The 16162-nt window shown below is 36.5% G+C and overlaps 1 protein-coding gene across 1 annotated transcript in view; it reads right to left on the bottom strand.

The window, feature by feature from the left end:
* MALRD1 (MAM and LDL receptor class A domain containing 1) overlaps positions 1-16162 on the bottom strand; it is a 629377-nt gene that overhangs the window by 550947 nt on the left and 62268 nt on the right. The window contains exons 8-10 of the mRNA XM_059660668.1: positions 12956-13122; positions 7981-8073; positions 5286-5493 (exon numbers count right to left, since the gene is read on the bottom strand). Of these exons, the coding sequence (XP_059516651.1) occupies positions 5286-5493; positions 7981-8073; positions 12956-13122 (468 nt within the window). The remainder of the gene's footprint in view (positions 1-5285; positions 5494-7980; positions 8074-12955; positions 13123-16162) is intronic.

The following is a 16162-nucleotide window of genomic DNA, read 5'->3' as shown; positions in this document are numbered from 1 at the left end:
GCTCAATCCCGATCAGCCAGACCCCAGCAGCAAGCTCACCTACCAGTCGGAGCAACTTCCCCCTGGTAGTCAATGCACGTCATAACGACTGGTTGACCAGTCGACTGTCTGCCCCTGGTGGTCAGTGCACATTATAGAGAGCGGTTGAGCGGCCTTAGCATATCATTAGCATATTACGATTTGATTGGTTGACCAGCCAACTGGACACTTAGCATATTAGGCTTTTATTATATAGGGTGTTGCAAGGTGAAACTCTACAGATTTTCGGGAAGTAACTAATTCACCTGCCAAGATGAACAAGATTCACCTGCTGAGATGGTAGTAAAAAATATCCACTGAAAAATTTGGAATTTTTTAAAATTAATTATGGGCACCTAAAGAACTTAAGTTCAGGACCTTAGTATTTTTTCTACATTCTATTTTAACAGTTTCACAAAAACAAAAAAATAGCTAACCAATTTGGAATTGCAGGTAAATTAGATATTCCAAACTCTGTTGTTTTTTCCTCTTAATACACAACTAAAAGTTCAAAAGTACTTTTAAGTTCCTTTATCTATCACAAAAGAACTAGTGCTAGGGAAAGTCAGGATTTGGGATAAGCTTCATAAGCATTTTTCCTAGTTTTGTCAATATATTACTGAGAAAAAAATAAGTTTCAGAGGGCTGGGCAGTAAACTAGAAATTAAAACTAGTTGATTTGTGCTTTTGAAAAATTAGTTATGTGTTTATTTCCTAAAATAAGAATCTTAGCAGATTGGGGAATAAATTAATACAATTAATTTTAAAATATTTTCATATATTTCTCTTTATACAGGTGCATTTTTTATAATAGCAGAATGGAGAACAAAATAAATTTTGGTCAGAAAACATCTATTTTTCACAAGCTCCCTATGATCAGCTACACTAATAAAAGACAAAGATGCTAATTTACCGTACCTTCGCTACAATCTAAGCCACGCCCCCCAGCTAATCAGAGCAACTATATGCAAATTAACCCAACCAAGATGGCGGCCGGCAGACACGGAGCTGGAGCAAGCAGGAGGCTTGGTTGCCTGGGTGATGGAGGAAGCCAAGCTTCCCGCCTGCCCTGAGCCAGCTGTGGCCTCCGCTCATGACAAGAAAGTTTCAATTATAGAAGACAAATAAATCCCAGATACCTGCTTCCAGCCAGCCTCCACTGGGAACTTGGGTGGCTGGGGATTGTGGTCAACCTGCAAACAGCCATCAGCCCCTCACCCATGATGGCCACACCCTCATGGGGTGAGGGTCCATGCTGGGGGGTTTAGCCAGCCTGAAAATGGCCCTCAGCCTCTCACCCAGGCTGTACAGGAACCCCAGTGGGGACCCCCACACTGAAGGGGCTGTGGCCAGCCTGCAAACGGCCATCAGCCCCTCACCTGGCTGGCCAGGCACTCCTATATAATAAAAGGGTAATATGCAAATTGACCCTAACAGCAGAACCACTGGGAATGACTGGTCACTATGACACACACTGACAACCAGAGGGCAGATGCTCAATGCAGGAGCTGCCCCCTGGTGGTCAATGTGCTCCCACAGGGGGAGCTCTGCTCAGCCACAAGCCAGGCTGATGGCTGCCAGTACAGCGGTGATGGTGGGAGCCTCTCCTGCCTCCTCAGCAGCGCTAAGCATGTCTGACTGCAGCTTAGGCCTGCTCCCCACTGGCAAGTGGACATCCCCCAAGGGCTTCTGGGCTGCCAGAGGGATGTCTGACTGCCAGCTTAGGCCCAATCCCCCCAGGAAGCGGGCCTAAGCCAGCAGGTGGTCATCCCTCGAGGGGTCCCAGACTGCGAGAGGGCACAGGCCGTGCTGAGGGACCCCCCAAGTGCACAAATTTTTGTGCACCAGGCCTCTAGTAATACTATATTGTTTTAATAACAGTAACAATAGACATGTCACCACTGACATCCAAGTATGTGCCAGGTATTTTTGCATATATTATTATCTTCACAAATACCCTACACAGTAAGTGTAGTTATTCCCCCAAAAAGAAAAATGGAACTTTAGCAGTAAGCCTCTTGCCTATGGTTTTAGTAAATGGAATATCCATGCTTTGAACTATCTGATGTCAAAGCTTATACTTTGAAACCTCCTTAAACCAGACATTCTGTCTCTTTATTAAAAATACTTCAGTATTATATGTGTGGCTCGTTGACATTACTTTCAATTTTAAATAATATGATCATTTGACAAGTATTTTGAATAAACTCACTATATCTTAAAGGATTTTCAAGTTTCTATAAATAGGAATGCCTCGTTTCATGACCAGATATTTCATCACTAACATGTCAACTCTAAAACACTAAAGTGCACTTTGCAAATAACAACACCACTGCATTATCTCTACAAGTAAATCAAATGTTTAGACCTCAGAGCTATTCTTGTTTAAATAATCACATAATGGATACATAATGTAAGATATTTTTTCTTTGCAAGCAAATATTATTTTCTCCCTCAAGTGGATTTCGCCCCCCCAAAAAAAGTGAATTAATTATAGTATAATAATGAAAAATGGGGCACATTACTTAATGTTGAATCAATATGACAAAGAAATGCCATTTACCCATATATCTAAGTGGAAATCTATTGCTTCTAGATATGTTTTCTTTTTTCTCATCCCAGGCTACAAGAGTTTATAGGATGCCAATATTGATAAAAATGTATTCCTCAAAAGAGAGTCTCTTCTTTTTTAAAAAAATATAATTTTAAGCACCTAAGACCTAGCTTTATAAGATAAAATGCCAATTATTGCACTTTCTGTGGAACACTAAACACCACTGTCCTTTGAAAAATGAAAATTAATTTTTTAAAATGCATTGTCATACTTATTTAAAAGCAAAATGGTACAATCACCTTTGTAAAAATTATGGAGAATTGTTCAGTTATTTTAACCCCTGGCATTTGTTCCAGTATACTAGAAAGGGCTTTTTTTAAAGCTAATATTCTGGAATTTAACTGCACTACCTATATATATAAAAGCCAAGTGACTGGAATGGGGGAGTGACTGGAACGACTGGTCGCTATGAGGTGCACTGTGGCGGCCAACCGGCCCAATGTGGGCCCCGATCGGCACCCCCACAACAGCCCGCAGTCCCTCCCCACAGCCAGCCCCATCCCCGTTGGCCCCCCCAACCCTGACTGGCAGCAGGGCTGGCCGGCCAACCTCCCATGGCCCCCTGGCTGACCCCAACCCCCAATTCCCCCTATTGAGGGTGGGGCTGGACCCAGCCCATGCATTAATTAGTGCACCGGGACACTAGTAAAATATAAGTCAAATTCCAGACACCAAAGTTGAAGGTATTCCATTAATATTCCCTGTGTATAATTAAAAAACTTTATCTTAAAGTTATAAATAGCTGAAGAAAACCAAGAGGACCAAACATTCTGGAAATGAATAAATGTCTTATGATACCTTGTATGTTAAATACTAATTATATATAAAATCTCAAAGATCATCAATTCATATTATAAACAAAATGTATTTATTATAATGAGTGACTTTGGTTATTTTGGTTGCTTTTTTTTAAGTTTCTGTGATTATAGAAGACACGTCACCATCTCTAATCAGAGCATGAGATATGCCACTGTTGGTAATTTCAATGAAATTTCACTGAGTTCATCACTAAGAGTAATATTTTTAATTTATGACACAGCTTTCTCTTGCATATTTAACCACTACAGCATATTGGCAAAGAAAAATAATTTCATTGTGATGTGAGGAAAATTCTTCTGGATCATAAAAATTAAAATATTTATGAACTCTCTAGTTCAGAAGTAAACCAGTTTTCTATCACATAAGAAAAAAGTACATTTGGAAATGAATGGAGAATGTTCCATTCAATAAGCAGATATTAGATTTGAGTATGATTATATTATAAAAATGTTTGTTAATATTTATTAAGAAACCATAAGAATTTTTTTCTCCACTAAACATGTATATATTTTCCTTAGCCATTGGGAAGTATTTTAATATTTAATAATTTTAAAAATATATGAAAGATATCTAGAGATGGTATCATCATAAAAAATAAACACATTGTACCCAACTGGTTTGGCTTAGTGGATAGAGCGTCCGCCTGTGGACTGAAAGGTCCCAGGTTTGATTCTGATCAAGGGCATGTACCTGGTTGCAGGCACATACCCAGTAGGGGTGTGCAGGAGGCAGCTGATCGATGTTTCTAACTCTCTAGCCCTCTCCTTTCCTCTCTGTAAAAAATCAATAAAATATATTTTTAAAATAAATAAATAAATACATTGCACTGAATTCTTGGTTTAAGCTTCTTTCATTTGAACATTGTACCAACTTTTCCTTTACAGTGTCAAAATTTATATTAGCATTTTAAAAGCTCTAACAAGTTCTACAAGTAAAATAATTTTTTCACACATTATTTTCTCCTGGTTTGACTTAAACACAGATCTATGTATTCTACCATCCTTTTTGGTGCACACACACAGTATTTTTTATATACATATTTTGTGGAAGGAAATGCCAGTTGTTTAATTAATAAAACCTCAATACAGCAAAAGAAATGGGAAAAACATATCCAAAATCAAATGCTAAAATAAAAGTAAATAAATAAAAAAACCATTTGTTTGAGATATAAGAATTGTATTCATTTAGTTGGAATTCATCATTTCTAAAGAGACACACAGTATCTTAGTTGCTAAGTTACATCATATGAGAATCATCATGTGGTTAAATTATATATTTTTTAAAATATGAGTAGGCTTGAATAGATATAGGTTTCTTGTCATCACTCCTATCAAATACTCTCCAAAGAAGGCCTGAAAGAAAGGTGTTGGGCCTTTTTTCCTACATAATTGGCCAGAATGGGAAAAGTCCTACATTTATAAAGGTTAGCAAAATATAATCTATGTCTCCAAGGGGAAAACTAGAAAGAGGTTCCCTCTCCTACCCATTTCTCTCTTTAAGGTAAACACACACACACACACACACACACACACACACACACACACACACACACCACTAATGACAACTATTCATTTGTTGAACAGGGAGGTTTTGCAGTGCTAGCAATAACCACCAATTCACAGCAGAGAATTAGTAATTGCTATACAGTCAACTCTTTTATTAGTGCTAGCATAGAGACCCCTGCAAGGAACAGTGCTAATAGCTTCAGAATGAGAATATACATTCATCTTATTTCATATTAGCTTTACCTTGCTTAAAACAAAGTCTAGAGTTTTAACTCCAACCACAGACATGATTTGGAGCATGTTAATGAGGAAACTATTGATTCACTTACAGCAATTCACCGGGTCTTCATCACTCTTATCAGAACAGTCCTGCCGAGAGTCACAGACTGAGTCCTGGGCGATGCACTGACCACTGGCACAAGTGAATTCACCTGCAGAGCAAGACTTTCTGGATGGGGCCTGTGCACACACATAGACCCAGAGTTGATCCAGCCCAATAAAACCTCTCTGGCTCAGAAGAGCCCCTTCGAATATAATCTTTAGTGGCGGGGGGGGGGGGGGTGAGAAGAAAAAATATTGAGTTCATAATCTCTTAAAAAGACTAATTATAATAATAATAGAGATTAAATTATTAAGAAAACATCTGTTTAAAGAGCAGGCAAATACAACTGATAACAAAGTTTTTATTTGAGAAGCTTAACCCACACACATAAGATTAATGGGCACATTAGATCCACTGAAGCCTCTGAAAAACCACCCATGCCCATGATCAGGTGAATATAGCATCCCACTTAATCCTCAATGATATCCCTGACTGCAAACTATTTACTTGGTCTCATCTTTGTAGCTCTCTCTCTCTTTAATATTTAAGGAAAAGACTAAGGATTGTCACTATGTACACAGCAATAGCTATGCATATTTTTTACCTACTGAAAGTAGTATTGGAATGAAGAGAAATGTCATGCAAATGGTAAGGGGTGCATCAGAAGAATAGAAAATTTAAAGAATATAAAAATATATTAATTTTTATCAAAAAAGAATATCTTTAATAATCAAACTTAAATTAAAGGAAATAAATCTCATTTTCTTCAATCAAATCGCTAGCTTTTCTGAAGGTATACAATACTAGCTAGTGAAACAACCATATGTTCCTAGTCCAATGTAAGAAAATATCAAAATACTTTTGTAGGAACTGATTATAACTGATTCTTTAAATTGATTTGAGAGAGAGAAAAAGAGAGGGGGGCGGAGAGAGAGATCCACATGAGAGAGAAACATCCATCAGTTGTCTCCCACACATGCCCCAACCAGGGATTGAAGCTGCAACCTAGACATGTACTCTGACAGGGAATCGAACCCACCACCTTTCCACTCGCCAGAGCAATGTCAAAGTATTAATCTTCCTTCAGATTCTACCAAGAGCAATAGTCAACACCAAGAGGAAAAGACAGAAAGAGTTGACTGGAGAGCAAATACTAATTCTCTACTGTCCAATATGATAGCCCATAGCTACTTTGGGATATTTCAATTTAAATTAATTAAAATTCAGCCCCTCTGTGGCACTAGCCACATTTTAAGTGTTTAATTAGTCACATGCAGTTTGTGGCTACCATGTTGGGAAGCGCGGATATAGAAAATTTCCATTACCACAGAAAGTTCTATTGAACAGTGGTGAACTAGAAGTTGCTAACATGTAAATAAGATACTAGAAATAAAAGCCAACTTCTTTTATCTCTTCTGGCTTAAAGTTTCTGAATAAGTTTTCTGCTTTGCAAAAACATGAACAACCAATTTATTATTTGTTTGTTAAGAATTACTTAAGATTAAGTTCGGTTTGCAAATATACTTAATGATTTAGTCTAGAAAATAATATTGAATTTAAATATCTAACATTAAGAAAACTTTGTAATCTTCTATACACTTTCCCATGAGTATCATAGTAAAAATGTATAAAATTATTGGATCTAAAGCTGTATATTTTCATAACAGCAAGCAATCAGACATGTAGAAATATCAGTTTGACTTCTAATATTGAAAAATTTAAACTTGTCTCAAAATTTAAACTTAAGTCCCCAAAATCTGCTACTATTAAAAATCTACTTACATTTAATATGCACTTGGAAACCTAAAATAACTTCCAAATTATTTTCTTTATATTTTACTTTGTTTTATCTTGGGGTTAATTAACAAAATTTTAACATTCAGTCTACATAAAAAAAGATGAAACTCCAATCATTTAGTACTCATTTCATATAAAGTACTAATAAAGAAAGGTATCAGCTTAGAAAAGTTTAAATAGTGTCAAAATGTTAACTCAGTAGGCTATGTTATAAGCCTCAACTTTACTGAGATTGTTACAAAAATGCTATGGTTCCGAAATTCCAACTTCAGAAGTAAACAGTATTTGAAAAATCTCATGATTACAGATGAGTGTCATTTGGGTTCTCCCTGTTAACACCCAGAGACATGTATGAATATGGCATTAGCATAAAGAATGAAATTGCTTTCAGAAGCTATACATATACTTATATTCCAATATAAATATACACTTTAATGCAATACGTTTATTTTATGTTGCATTAAAGTATATATTTATATTAAATTACTGCACTTCAAAAATAAAATTCTAAGTAGCAATTAATACCAGATATTAAAATGTTATCCCACTAACTTACTCTATTTTGTGATATTGCTATAATACTAGAAAAGAAAAAAATGACAGGCAAACATTCAATATGAAAGTTTAAGAAAATGTTGTCATATAATTATTTCAGCACAATTTCAACAAAAGCTCAAGTAAGTTTTCTAGAGACAACTTTCACTCTGGGTCCTCCACTCAGGGGAAGTTTGGCCTGAAAAGGTCTAGGTAGAATGAAAAGAAGTAGGTAATCACTTTCCCCAAACATATAAGTCTACATCTTTAATGTAAATGCTAATTTAAATTTGGCAATGGGTGATAAATTCACCACTACACAGCTAATAATGAAACATGATAAAAAAAATACTTGCTCTTCCCTTTTATACCTTAAATGTCTTCAGTTCTTCTGGTATTAACACATCTGTTTTCACCCATTTTTTGTGAGTTGATGTATTGTATGTCCAAAATATTTCTTCTTCCTTTGATTAGAATAAAAAGACATTACTCATTCCCCACATTCTACTCTCATACTTACATACGTACTCTCTTAATTACATTTTAATAGAGTTTACCCTACCTGTATGATATTAAGTGCTAAAAAACCTAAAGCATTGGTGAAACGGGTGTATAACATTTTTTAAAGGAAACGAAGGAAATGGGGGGACACGAATAGGTGGCGTAGCAAGGATGTTTAGGGCAGTGAAAATAGTCTGTATGATAATATAATGATGCATATGCCATTATCATTTGTCCAAACCTACAGAATGTACAACATGCTATATTATACATCTGCATAATGATCATTTCCCAGGTTGCAAAGTGTATGCAGAATTGTGTTACTACTAAAGGCTCAGTGTACGAAATTGGTGCATGGGTAGGGTCCCTAGGACTGGCCGGTGATCAGGGCTGATCTGCAGGGCGACCAGTGAGGCAATCAGGGGGCCCCCACTGTCATCCTCCTTGGCCAGCCTGGAGCCACTCGCCGGCCCTGCCCCCCACCGCTGCTGCCGGTCACCTCCCTCTAAGGGGCGACCGGCGGGGCAATCAGAGGGCCCTCCATTGGCATCCACCTTGGCTGACCTGGGGCCTGTGGGCTGGGTGCAGCTCCTGCATTAAGCATCTGCCCCCTGGTGGTCAGTGCACGTCATAGCGGCGGGTTGTTCCACCCTTCAATTGATTTGCATATTAGGCTTTTATTATATAGGATGCATTATGAGGTAACATGCTCAATAAAAGTCCCTAATGTACTCCAAAATTTTGCCTCTGGTATTGGGCTTTATAATTGGTGACTCTGAAATAATCCTATTTTTCTTTGGAGTTTATCAAACAGTCAAGTTAATTTGACATTTCCCTGGTAATGTTCAGAATATTTACCTATAGGGTGCATTAATTTTTCATATATCAACACAGTAGAAGTGCAAAAAGTGGCACAATTATGTCTTCGACTGAGCTTTGAGATGCCTCTGTGCCCTCCTTTTACTGTGAGATAGGCAATGGCACTGGAAGGTGACATCTAGTTGTAATGACACATGACACTCACACCTTTTCACACTCTTGCAAGCATTTATCTCCCTAGTTGGCTCCACTTATTTGGTTCATATGCAAGATTTTCTAGAAAATGAATCTATTTTCAACTTAGTCCTTTACCCTCTGATTTCTACTCCTATTTTCAAGTCTTAAATATTTCAGAAGATAGCCTAAACCTACTAAAATGTACTTCACTTCATGACTTATTTATATCAACTCTTAAGACTTATTTATATCAACTCTTAACACAGACAGTGAAACATACATGTTAGACATGTTTTCATGGTCACATCAGGGTGAACTGGAGTTATAAAAAGGTGAGACACACAAGAATATAATTATTTCCTATGCGACTTCAGTTATTCCGCTTCAAGACACTCGTCCTCCACAGATGATTTTAGTGACACTGCTTGGCAAGCTGTATTCATCACTTCCCCTCACTTTCATTTTATGAGAATAACTGAGAGAAACTGTGCTCTTTTTTCACAATGACTAATTGATTCCCCTCTGTTCTACTGGAAGAATAATGCATTTACATTTTTTTATGAAAAATGAGCAGAGTTCTTTCTATATCGTAAATGGAATTTCATACACTAGGTTAATTGTATATTGTGTATGAAATCCAGATTTTTCTACCACATTTTCCTGTCTCATGCTACAATGAAAAAGAAAAATAATTAACCCCAACTAAACAAAATCAGCTTTTATTTTATTTCTGTCCTCACAGACTTTTATCTAGTTACTTTCAACAGATGTCAATGTGAAAGAGACTCCCAGTTCAGAAAAGCCTTTCAAGGGATATTCTAATTTTTTATTATCTTAATCAATAAATAAAAATGTTAAAAATATCTTTACACCCCGAGACCAGCATCAATAATGCCATTTTACCCTTTAAGAAAAATATTACTACATATTTTAGAGATATCTGCTTATCCTTCCCTCTTCCAGTGAAGAAAATAAAAGGAACCAATTTCAAGAGTTTATTCATTTTATTTTTAACTACTTTTTATTGTATGCAGGATAGGATCATGTACTGAAAGACCTTCCTTCAAGGAAAGTTTATTATGGCTTTAAAAACTGTATAATTCAAGAAAAGATATTTCTAAGGCACTGTCTTTCCTGCCCCAACTGTTTTCTTCCTGTTTGCCAGTGGAAATTTAGAAAATATGTAGAAGCAGCACAAGTTGGGCACTGCCCTTGGCTCACTGACAAGGAAACTCTCCTCAGGATAAAAGATAGGCTGTTGCTATGGTTACTGCTTTACTAATCCCAAACTAGAACTGCTACACACATAAGCTTACTGAGTCAACTTTTTATTTAACAACTTGCCTCTCACCTGTTTTCTATTTCTCAAGTTCTATATCCTCTGACTATAAAGAAAATAATTCAGCATTCTCACTAGACATTTCTTTATTTACCTGCACATATCTTAAATGTTTATTGTATTCCTGGAAGATGTAAATTATCATTTTCATCAAGAGCTAATTTTGTAAACGATAGGTTTGGAGTCTTTTTTAAGAGTGTGATGAAACATTAACTTGTGACTTAAATGTACTTTGTTACAGATTTGTGTTATGTGTATAAAATATAGCAAGTAGAGTGTCAGAAAAAATAGACCGCTGTCATGCAGAATACTAGGTAAACTAATAAATCAAACATCAGTCGATACTCTCTATGATGTACTTTTAATTGCTTCCGGTTAATATACCAGATTAGTTCTCAACTAATAAACTTCTGTTCTTATAATGTGGGAAATGGATTGCTGATAACTGCATTCTTGTTATATGAGGTGACATCTGAAGACAGTTTGTTTCCGTCTTTTCTTGTAGCATCCCAAAGCCACCAGAGAAATGATATCTCTCATTTTCAGTAATTCATAACTCCATTCTACATATACTAAAACTTTAAAAATCCATCACTGGTGTTCAGAGCAGATTAAAATAATCCCCAAAATTATAAGATATATAATACAAATTTTATTTAAATGTATGATAACTCATTAAGCATTTATCAAATATTAATTAATTACCTGCTGTGTAAGCACTATCATAGGGCCATATATTTTTAAAGGCCTTTAGCTATAACATAAATGTAACAATATTATTCTAGAAGTTCTTTGTTGAAGAAGGGTACTGGAAATTATAGCTGGTTACAAATTGCATAGAGGCTATCTGGGCTTGGTTTACATAGCATAGGTAACAATAACTGAAAAATCACTGAAACATAAATACTACAACATATATGGGTAAAGTTTAACCTTTTTGTTTGTTTGTTTTGTAAACTTTCCCCCATGTATCTGGAAAGTTTTGAGAACTACAGAAAGGGCAGGGAGATATTTTTGCAAATTGAATGAAATATACCAAGTAGATTCCAGGGCATTAGGCTGCCAAATACTACTGCAAAATACATACTATTACAAAAATATAACCTAGTTACAGAATGCTAGACATTGTGTCTTATTCTCATAACAAGGGAAAATGTATTAGGCCACCAAATGAGAGTATTAATCCAACTTTATGCTTTAGAACTCTGTGAATATCTTGGAAAAGAAAACTAGAAGAAAGAAGACTGCACGTGATGAAAATGACACAAAAGGGAAAGGTGGAAGTGATATAATAGAACTAGGAAGAAAAAGACTTCATCTTGAATTTTCAAATATCTTGCTAATAAGCATTCTGAAATTTGAGGATGAAAGAGAAGAAAATGCTACTGACGGATGGTTATTGGAACTTAATAAGTGCAGATGATAAATGAATTTTTGTTAAAAAAATGAACCTAGCTGAAGTCATGTGCAAGTTTCACCTGGATTTACCCAAAGTATCCTGAGCCAAAGGAAACAAATTTGGATGCTTTTACTGTCTTACTTTTTCCAATACCAGAATTACTGCAATTATTGTCAAATATTCCCCATTTCTAGAATGATTACTGTTTGCCCCTATGATTTATTTACTTCTATTTTTAAGTAAATTTTTCCTCACAATAGAAATTCTCGGTGTCTCAGGTATTTTCCCACATGTAGAGAACTGTTTTTAGTTATAGTTAGGTTAAAAAAAAAAAGGCTTAGGCTAGCATTACCGCCACAACTTTTACTCTGCCCATTGTGCCATTTCTTTCATTCAAATGACTCATTTGTCTGTAACTAGTTAGTAATTGCCAGCCTTTAAAATATTATCTACTGGTACAAGAATGAGTAATTTGCTTTCATCATATTTAGAACTTTAGTGGTATACACATCTAAAATCCAAAACAGATCATATCAGAGCTTTAATAGAGAGGTAACAAAAGATTCCCAAATAGCTCATTTTATTAGACCTATAGTTTCTTTAATATATTTTTATTAATGTTAACAGTTTTATGATATACTCGAGGCCCAGTGCATGAATTTGTGCACAGGTAGGGTCCAGCCGACCCACCCCAATCGGGGCTGATCAGGCGGTGCTGGCGCAGGGGGGCAGAGGGAACATGGGAGGTGGGTGGGCCAGCCATGCCCCCAATTGGAGGGGGGGGCTGATCAGGGGCAGGGCCGGCTGGGGGGGAGGGGCTGCAGGGCCCTGGTCGAACACCCAGTCAAACTCCTGGTCGAGGGGACAATTTACGTATTAGCCTATTATTATATAGGATTATCACATTGCTTTTGCAAATTATCACATTGGCTTTTGCATATGGCAGTATTTCCTAAACCAGCTTCTTAATATTTCTTTTTAACTGTATACTAAATAAAATCAAGCTAAAGAATACCTAAAGCCTACATAACTGAAAATTGAAAAAGAAGTTGCCAAGATTAGAAATTTCATTTACTCAATGGTTTTGAAATAAATGCAAGTTTCTTCTTACCTTATTGTTATACAGACTTACTCTCAGAACACTATTTTCCATAGCATAATAGAACTGCAAATGGCAGCTCTTGCCCAAGCAGTGACACACAGAGCTGTTCAGATAAGCCCTGCTGTCTAAATGGTCAAGAGTAGAAGCATGGTTAGCTCCTACCCACATATAGTAATCTGAAAAATAAAGGAAAAGGAAGCAATTTAGAAACAAATTAGGTATTTTCTGCTTAAATAAAATTATTGTATTTTTAGAGTTTTCAAAATCAGACTTGAATCACAAATATTTTATTTAAAATATGATGGTATGAAATTATTGCATCAACTACAAATGACAGGTTTCCGTTTCCACATGTACTTCCTAAAGTGCATTGAAATCTGCTCCAAATGTCTGAAATAAAAGTTTGATCATGCACCCCAAATGAAAATTCAATAGTCTTATAAAAATCTCAGTGCCACCAAATGTTCATTTTCTTTTAAATATCACAATGTAATTTTCCTTTAATCAAGAATTCTTCAGCCCTGACCGGTTTGGCTCAGAGGATAGAGTGTCGGCCTGTGGACTGAAGGGTCCCAGGTTCGATTCCGGTCAAGGGCATGTACCTTGGTTGCGGGCACATCCCCAGTGGGAGGTGTGCAGGAGGCAGCTGATCGATGTTTCTCTCTCATGGATGTTTCTAACTCTATCCTTCTCCCTTCCTCTCTGTAAAAAATCAATAAAATATATTTTTTTAAAAAAGAATTCTTCAGCTTTCTTTTTAAAATTCTCTTCCCTTTTGATTATTTTTCCACTTTTTACAGAGAAACCTTTATAATTTGACAGAATATTTTTTATATATTGAAGTCTTTTATATTTTTTTAGAAAAACATTTCAGAATCAAACATGTATTAGTAAGAATTCTCCAGGGAAACAGAGCCAATAGAAACAAAACTATAAATATCTCAATTATGGAATTGGCTCACAGAGTTATGGAGGCTGAGAAATCCCATAGTCTGCTATCTGCAAGCTGGAGAACCAGGAAAGTTGGTACAATTCAATCTGAGTCTGAAGGCCTGAGGACCAGGGTTGCAATGGTGTAAATCTTAAGAATTTGAAAGCCCAGAACCAGGAGCTTAGATGTCAGACATTTTTATCTCTCAGCATCTTACCTTCTATTTGCAATTCATCTCATGATCTGTGCTAATCTGAGTAATTATGATGGCAGCACATGCCATGTGTTACTGGAATCCCACTTTCTCTTGACAAGGATGTTGCTGTGCACTTCTCAAATCTCACTAATTCCATTTTTCACTTTGTTCTTATTGTTGACACTGTTACAGATGTTCCCATTTCTACCTCGTGCCCCCTGCTTTGCCCATCTCCACCCAGCCCGTCTACCCTTCCCTCACTATTGTCTGTGTCTATGGGTTATGCATACATATTCCATGGCTAATCCCTTCACCTTCTTTCATCTAGTCTCCACTTCAATCCCCCCTGACAGCTGTCAGTCTGTTCCATATATCCATGCCTCTGGTTCTACTTTGTTGTTAATCAGTTTCTTTTGCTCATTAGATTCCACATATAAGTGATTTCATATGGTATTTGTCTTTCTCTGACTGAATTATTTCACTTAAGCATTATATTCTCCAAGTACATCCATGCTGTTGCAAAGGGTAAGATTTCCTTCTTTCTTACAGCTGGGTAGTATTCCATTGTGTAAATGTACCATAGCTTTTAATCCCCGCATCTACTGATGGGCACTTGGACTCTGTTTCCAGATCTTGGCTATTGTAAATAACACTGTAATGAACATAGGGGTGAAATATTCTTTCTGACTGGTGTTTCAGGACTCTTAGGATATATTCCCAGAAGCGTGACCACTGAGTCAAAAGGCAGCTCCAATTTTAAATTTTTGAGGAAACTCAATACTGTTTTTCACAGTGGCTGCATCAGTCTGCATTCCCACCAGCAGTGTACGAGGGTTCCCTTTTCTCCACAGTCTTGCCAGCACTTATTGTTTATTGATTTATTGATGGTAGCCATTCTGGCAGGTGTGAGGTGATATCTCATCGCAGTTTTAATTTACATCTCTTTGATGATTAGTGATATTAAGCATTTTTTCATATGTCGTTTGGACATTTCTATGTCCTCTTTGGCGAAGTGTCTACTAGTATTCAGGTACTTTGCCCATTTTTAAAAAATACATTTTTATTAATTTCAGAGAGGAAGGGAGAGGGAGAGAGAAATAGAAACATCAATGATGAGAGAGAATCATTGATCAGCTGCCTCCTGCACACCCCACATTGGGGATTCAGCCCTCAATTCGGGCATGTGCCCTGACCAGGAATTGAACCATGACCTCCTAGTTCATAGGTTGAAAATCAACACCGAGCCATGCCAGCCGGACCCATTTTTTAGATGGATTGTTATTCTTACTGGTGTTCAGCTGTATAACTTCTTATATGTTTTGGAAATTAACCCCATATCAGGTGTATCAGTGGAATAATGCTCTACCATTCAATGGGTTTTCATTTTATTGATGGTTTCCTTGCTGTGCAGAAGCTTTTTAATTTGATGTTGTCCCATTTTTATATTTTCTTCATTGTTTCCCTTGCCCTATGAGATATGTCACCAAAAATATTGCTATGAGAGATGTCTGAGATTTTACTGGCTATAATTTCTTCTAGAATTTTTATGGTTTCGTGATTTACATTTAAGTCTTTTGTCCATTCTGATTTTATTCATGTGTATGGTATAAGTTGGTGGTCTACTTTAATTTCTTTTGCATGTACCTAATTTTCTCAACACCATATAGTGAAGAGACTGTTTTCACTCCATTGTATGTGCTTGCTGCCTTTGTCCAATATTAATTGCCTATAAAAGGGGAGGGCTGATTTCTGGGCTCTCTGTTCTGTTCCATTGATCTATATGCCTGTTCTTATGCCAGTGCCAGGCTGTTTTGATTACAATGGCCTTGAAGTATAGTTTTATATCAGCTATTGTGATACCTTCACTTCGTTCTTCTTTCTTAAGGTTGCTGAGGCTATTTGGAATCTTTTTTTGTGTGTGACAGAATATAATTCAAATGCCCTCTTTCTTAAGAAACTAGATGGAAGCATCGAATATCTATAGTCTTACTAAAGGCACCTGTGAATTTTTTATTACCTAAAAATATTATCAATCAATTTCTTCCCATCTAATTCTTAAAACCAATTTTGATTGTTGTTTAACTCAATA

The sequence above is a fragment of the Myotis daubentonii genome, chromosome 1, assembly GCF_963259705.1.
Source record: "Myotis daubentonii chromosome 1, mMyoDau2.1, whole genome shotgun sequence".
Classification (NCBI taxonomy): domain Eukaryota; kingdom Metazoa; phylum Chordata; class Mammalia; order Chiroptera; family Vespertilionidae; genus Myotis; species Myotis daubentonii.
The sequence above is the reverse complement of the archived record's forward strand: the minus strand, read 5'-3'. Positions and strand labels throughout refer to the sequence as shown.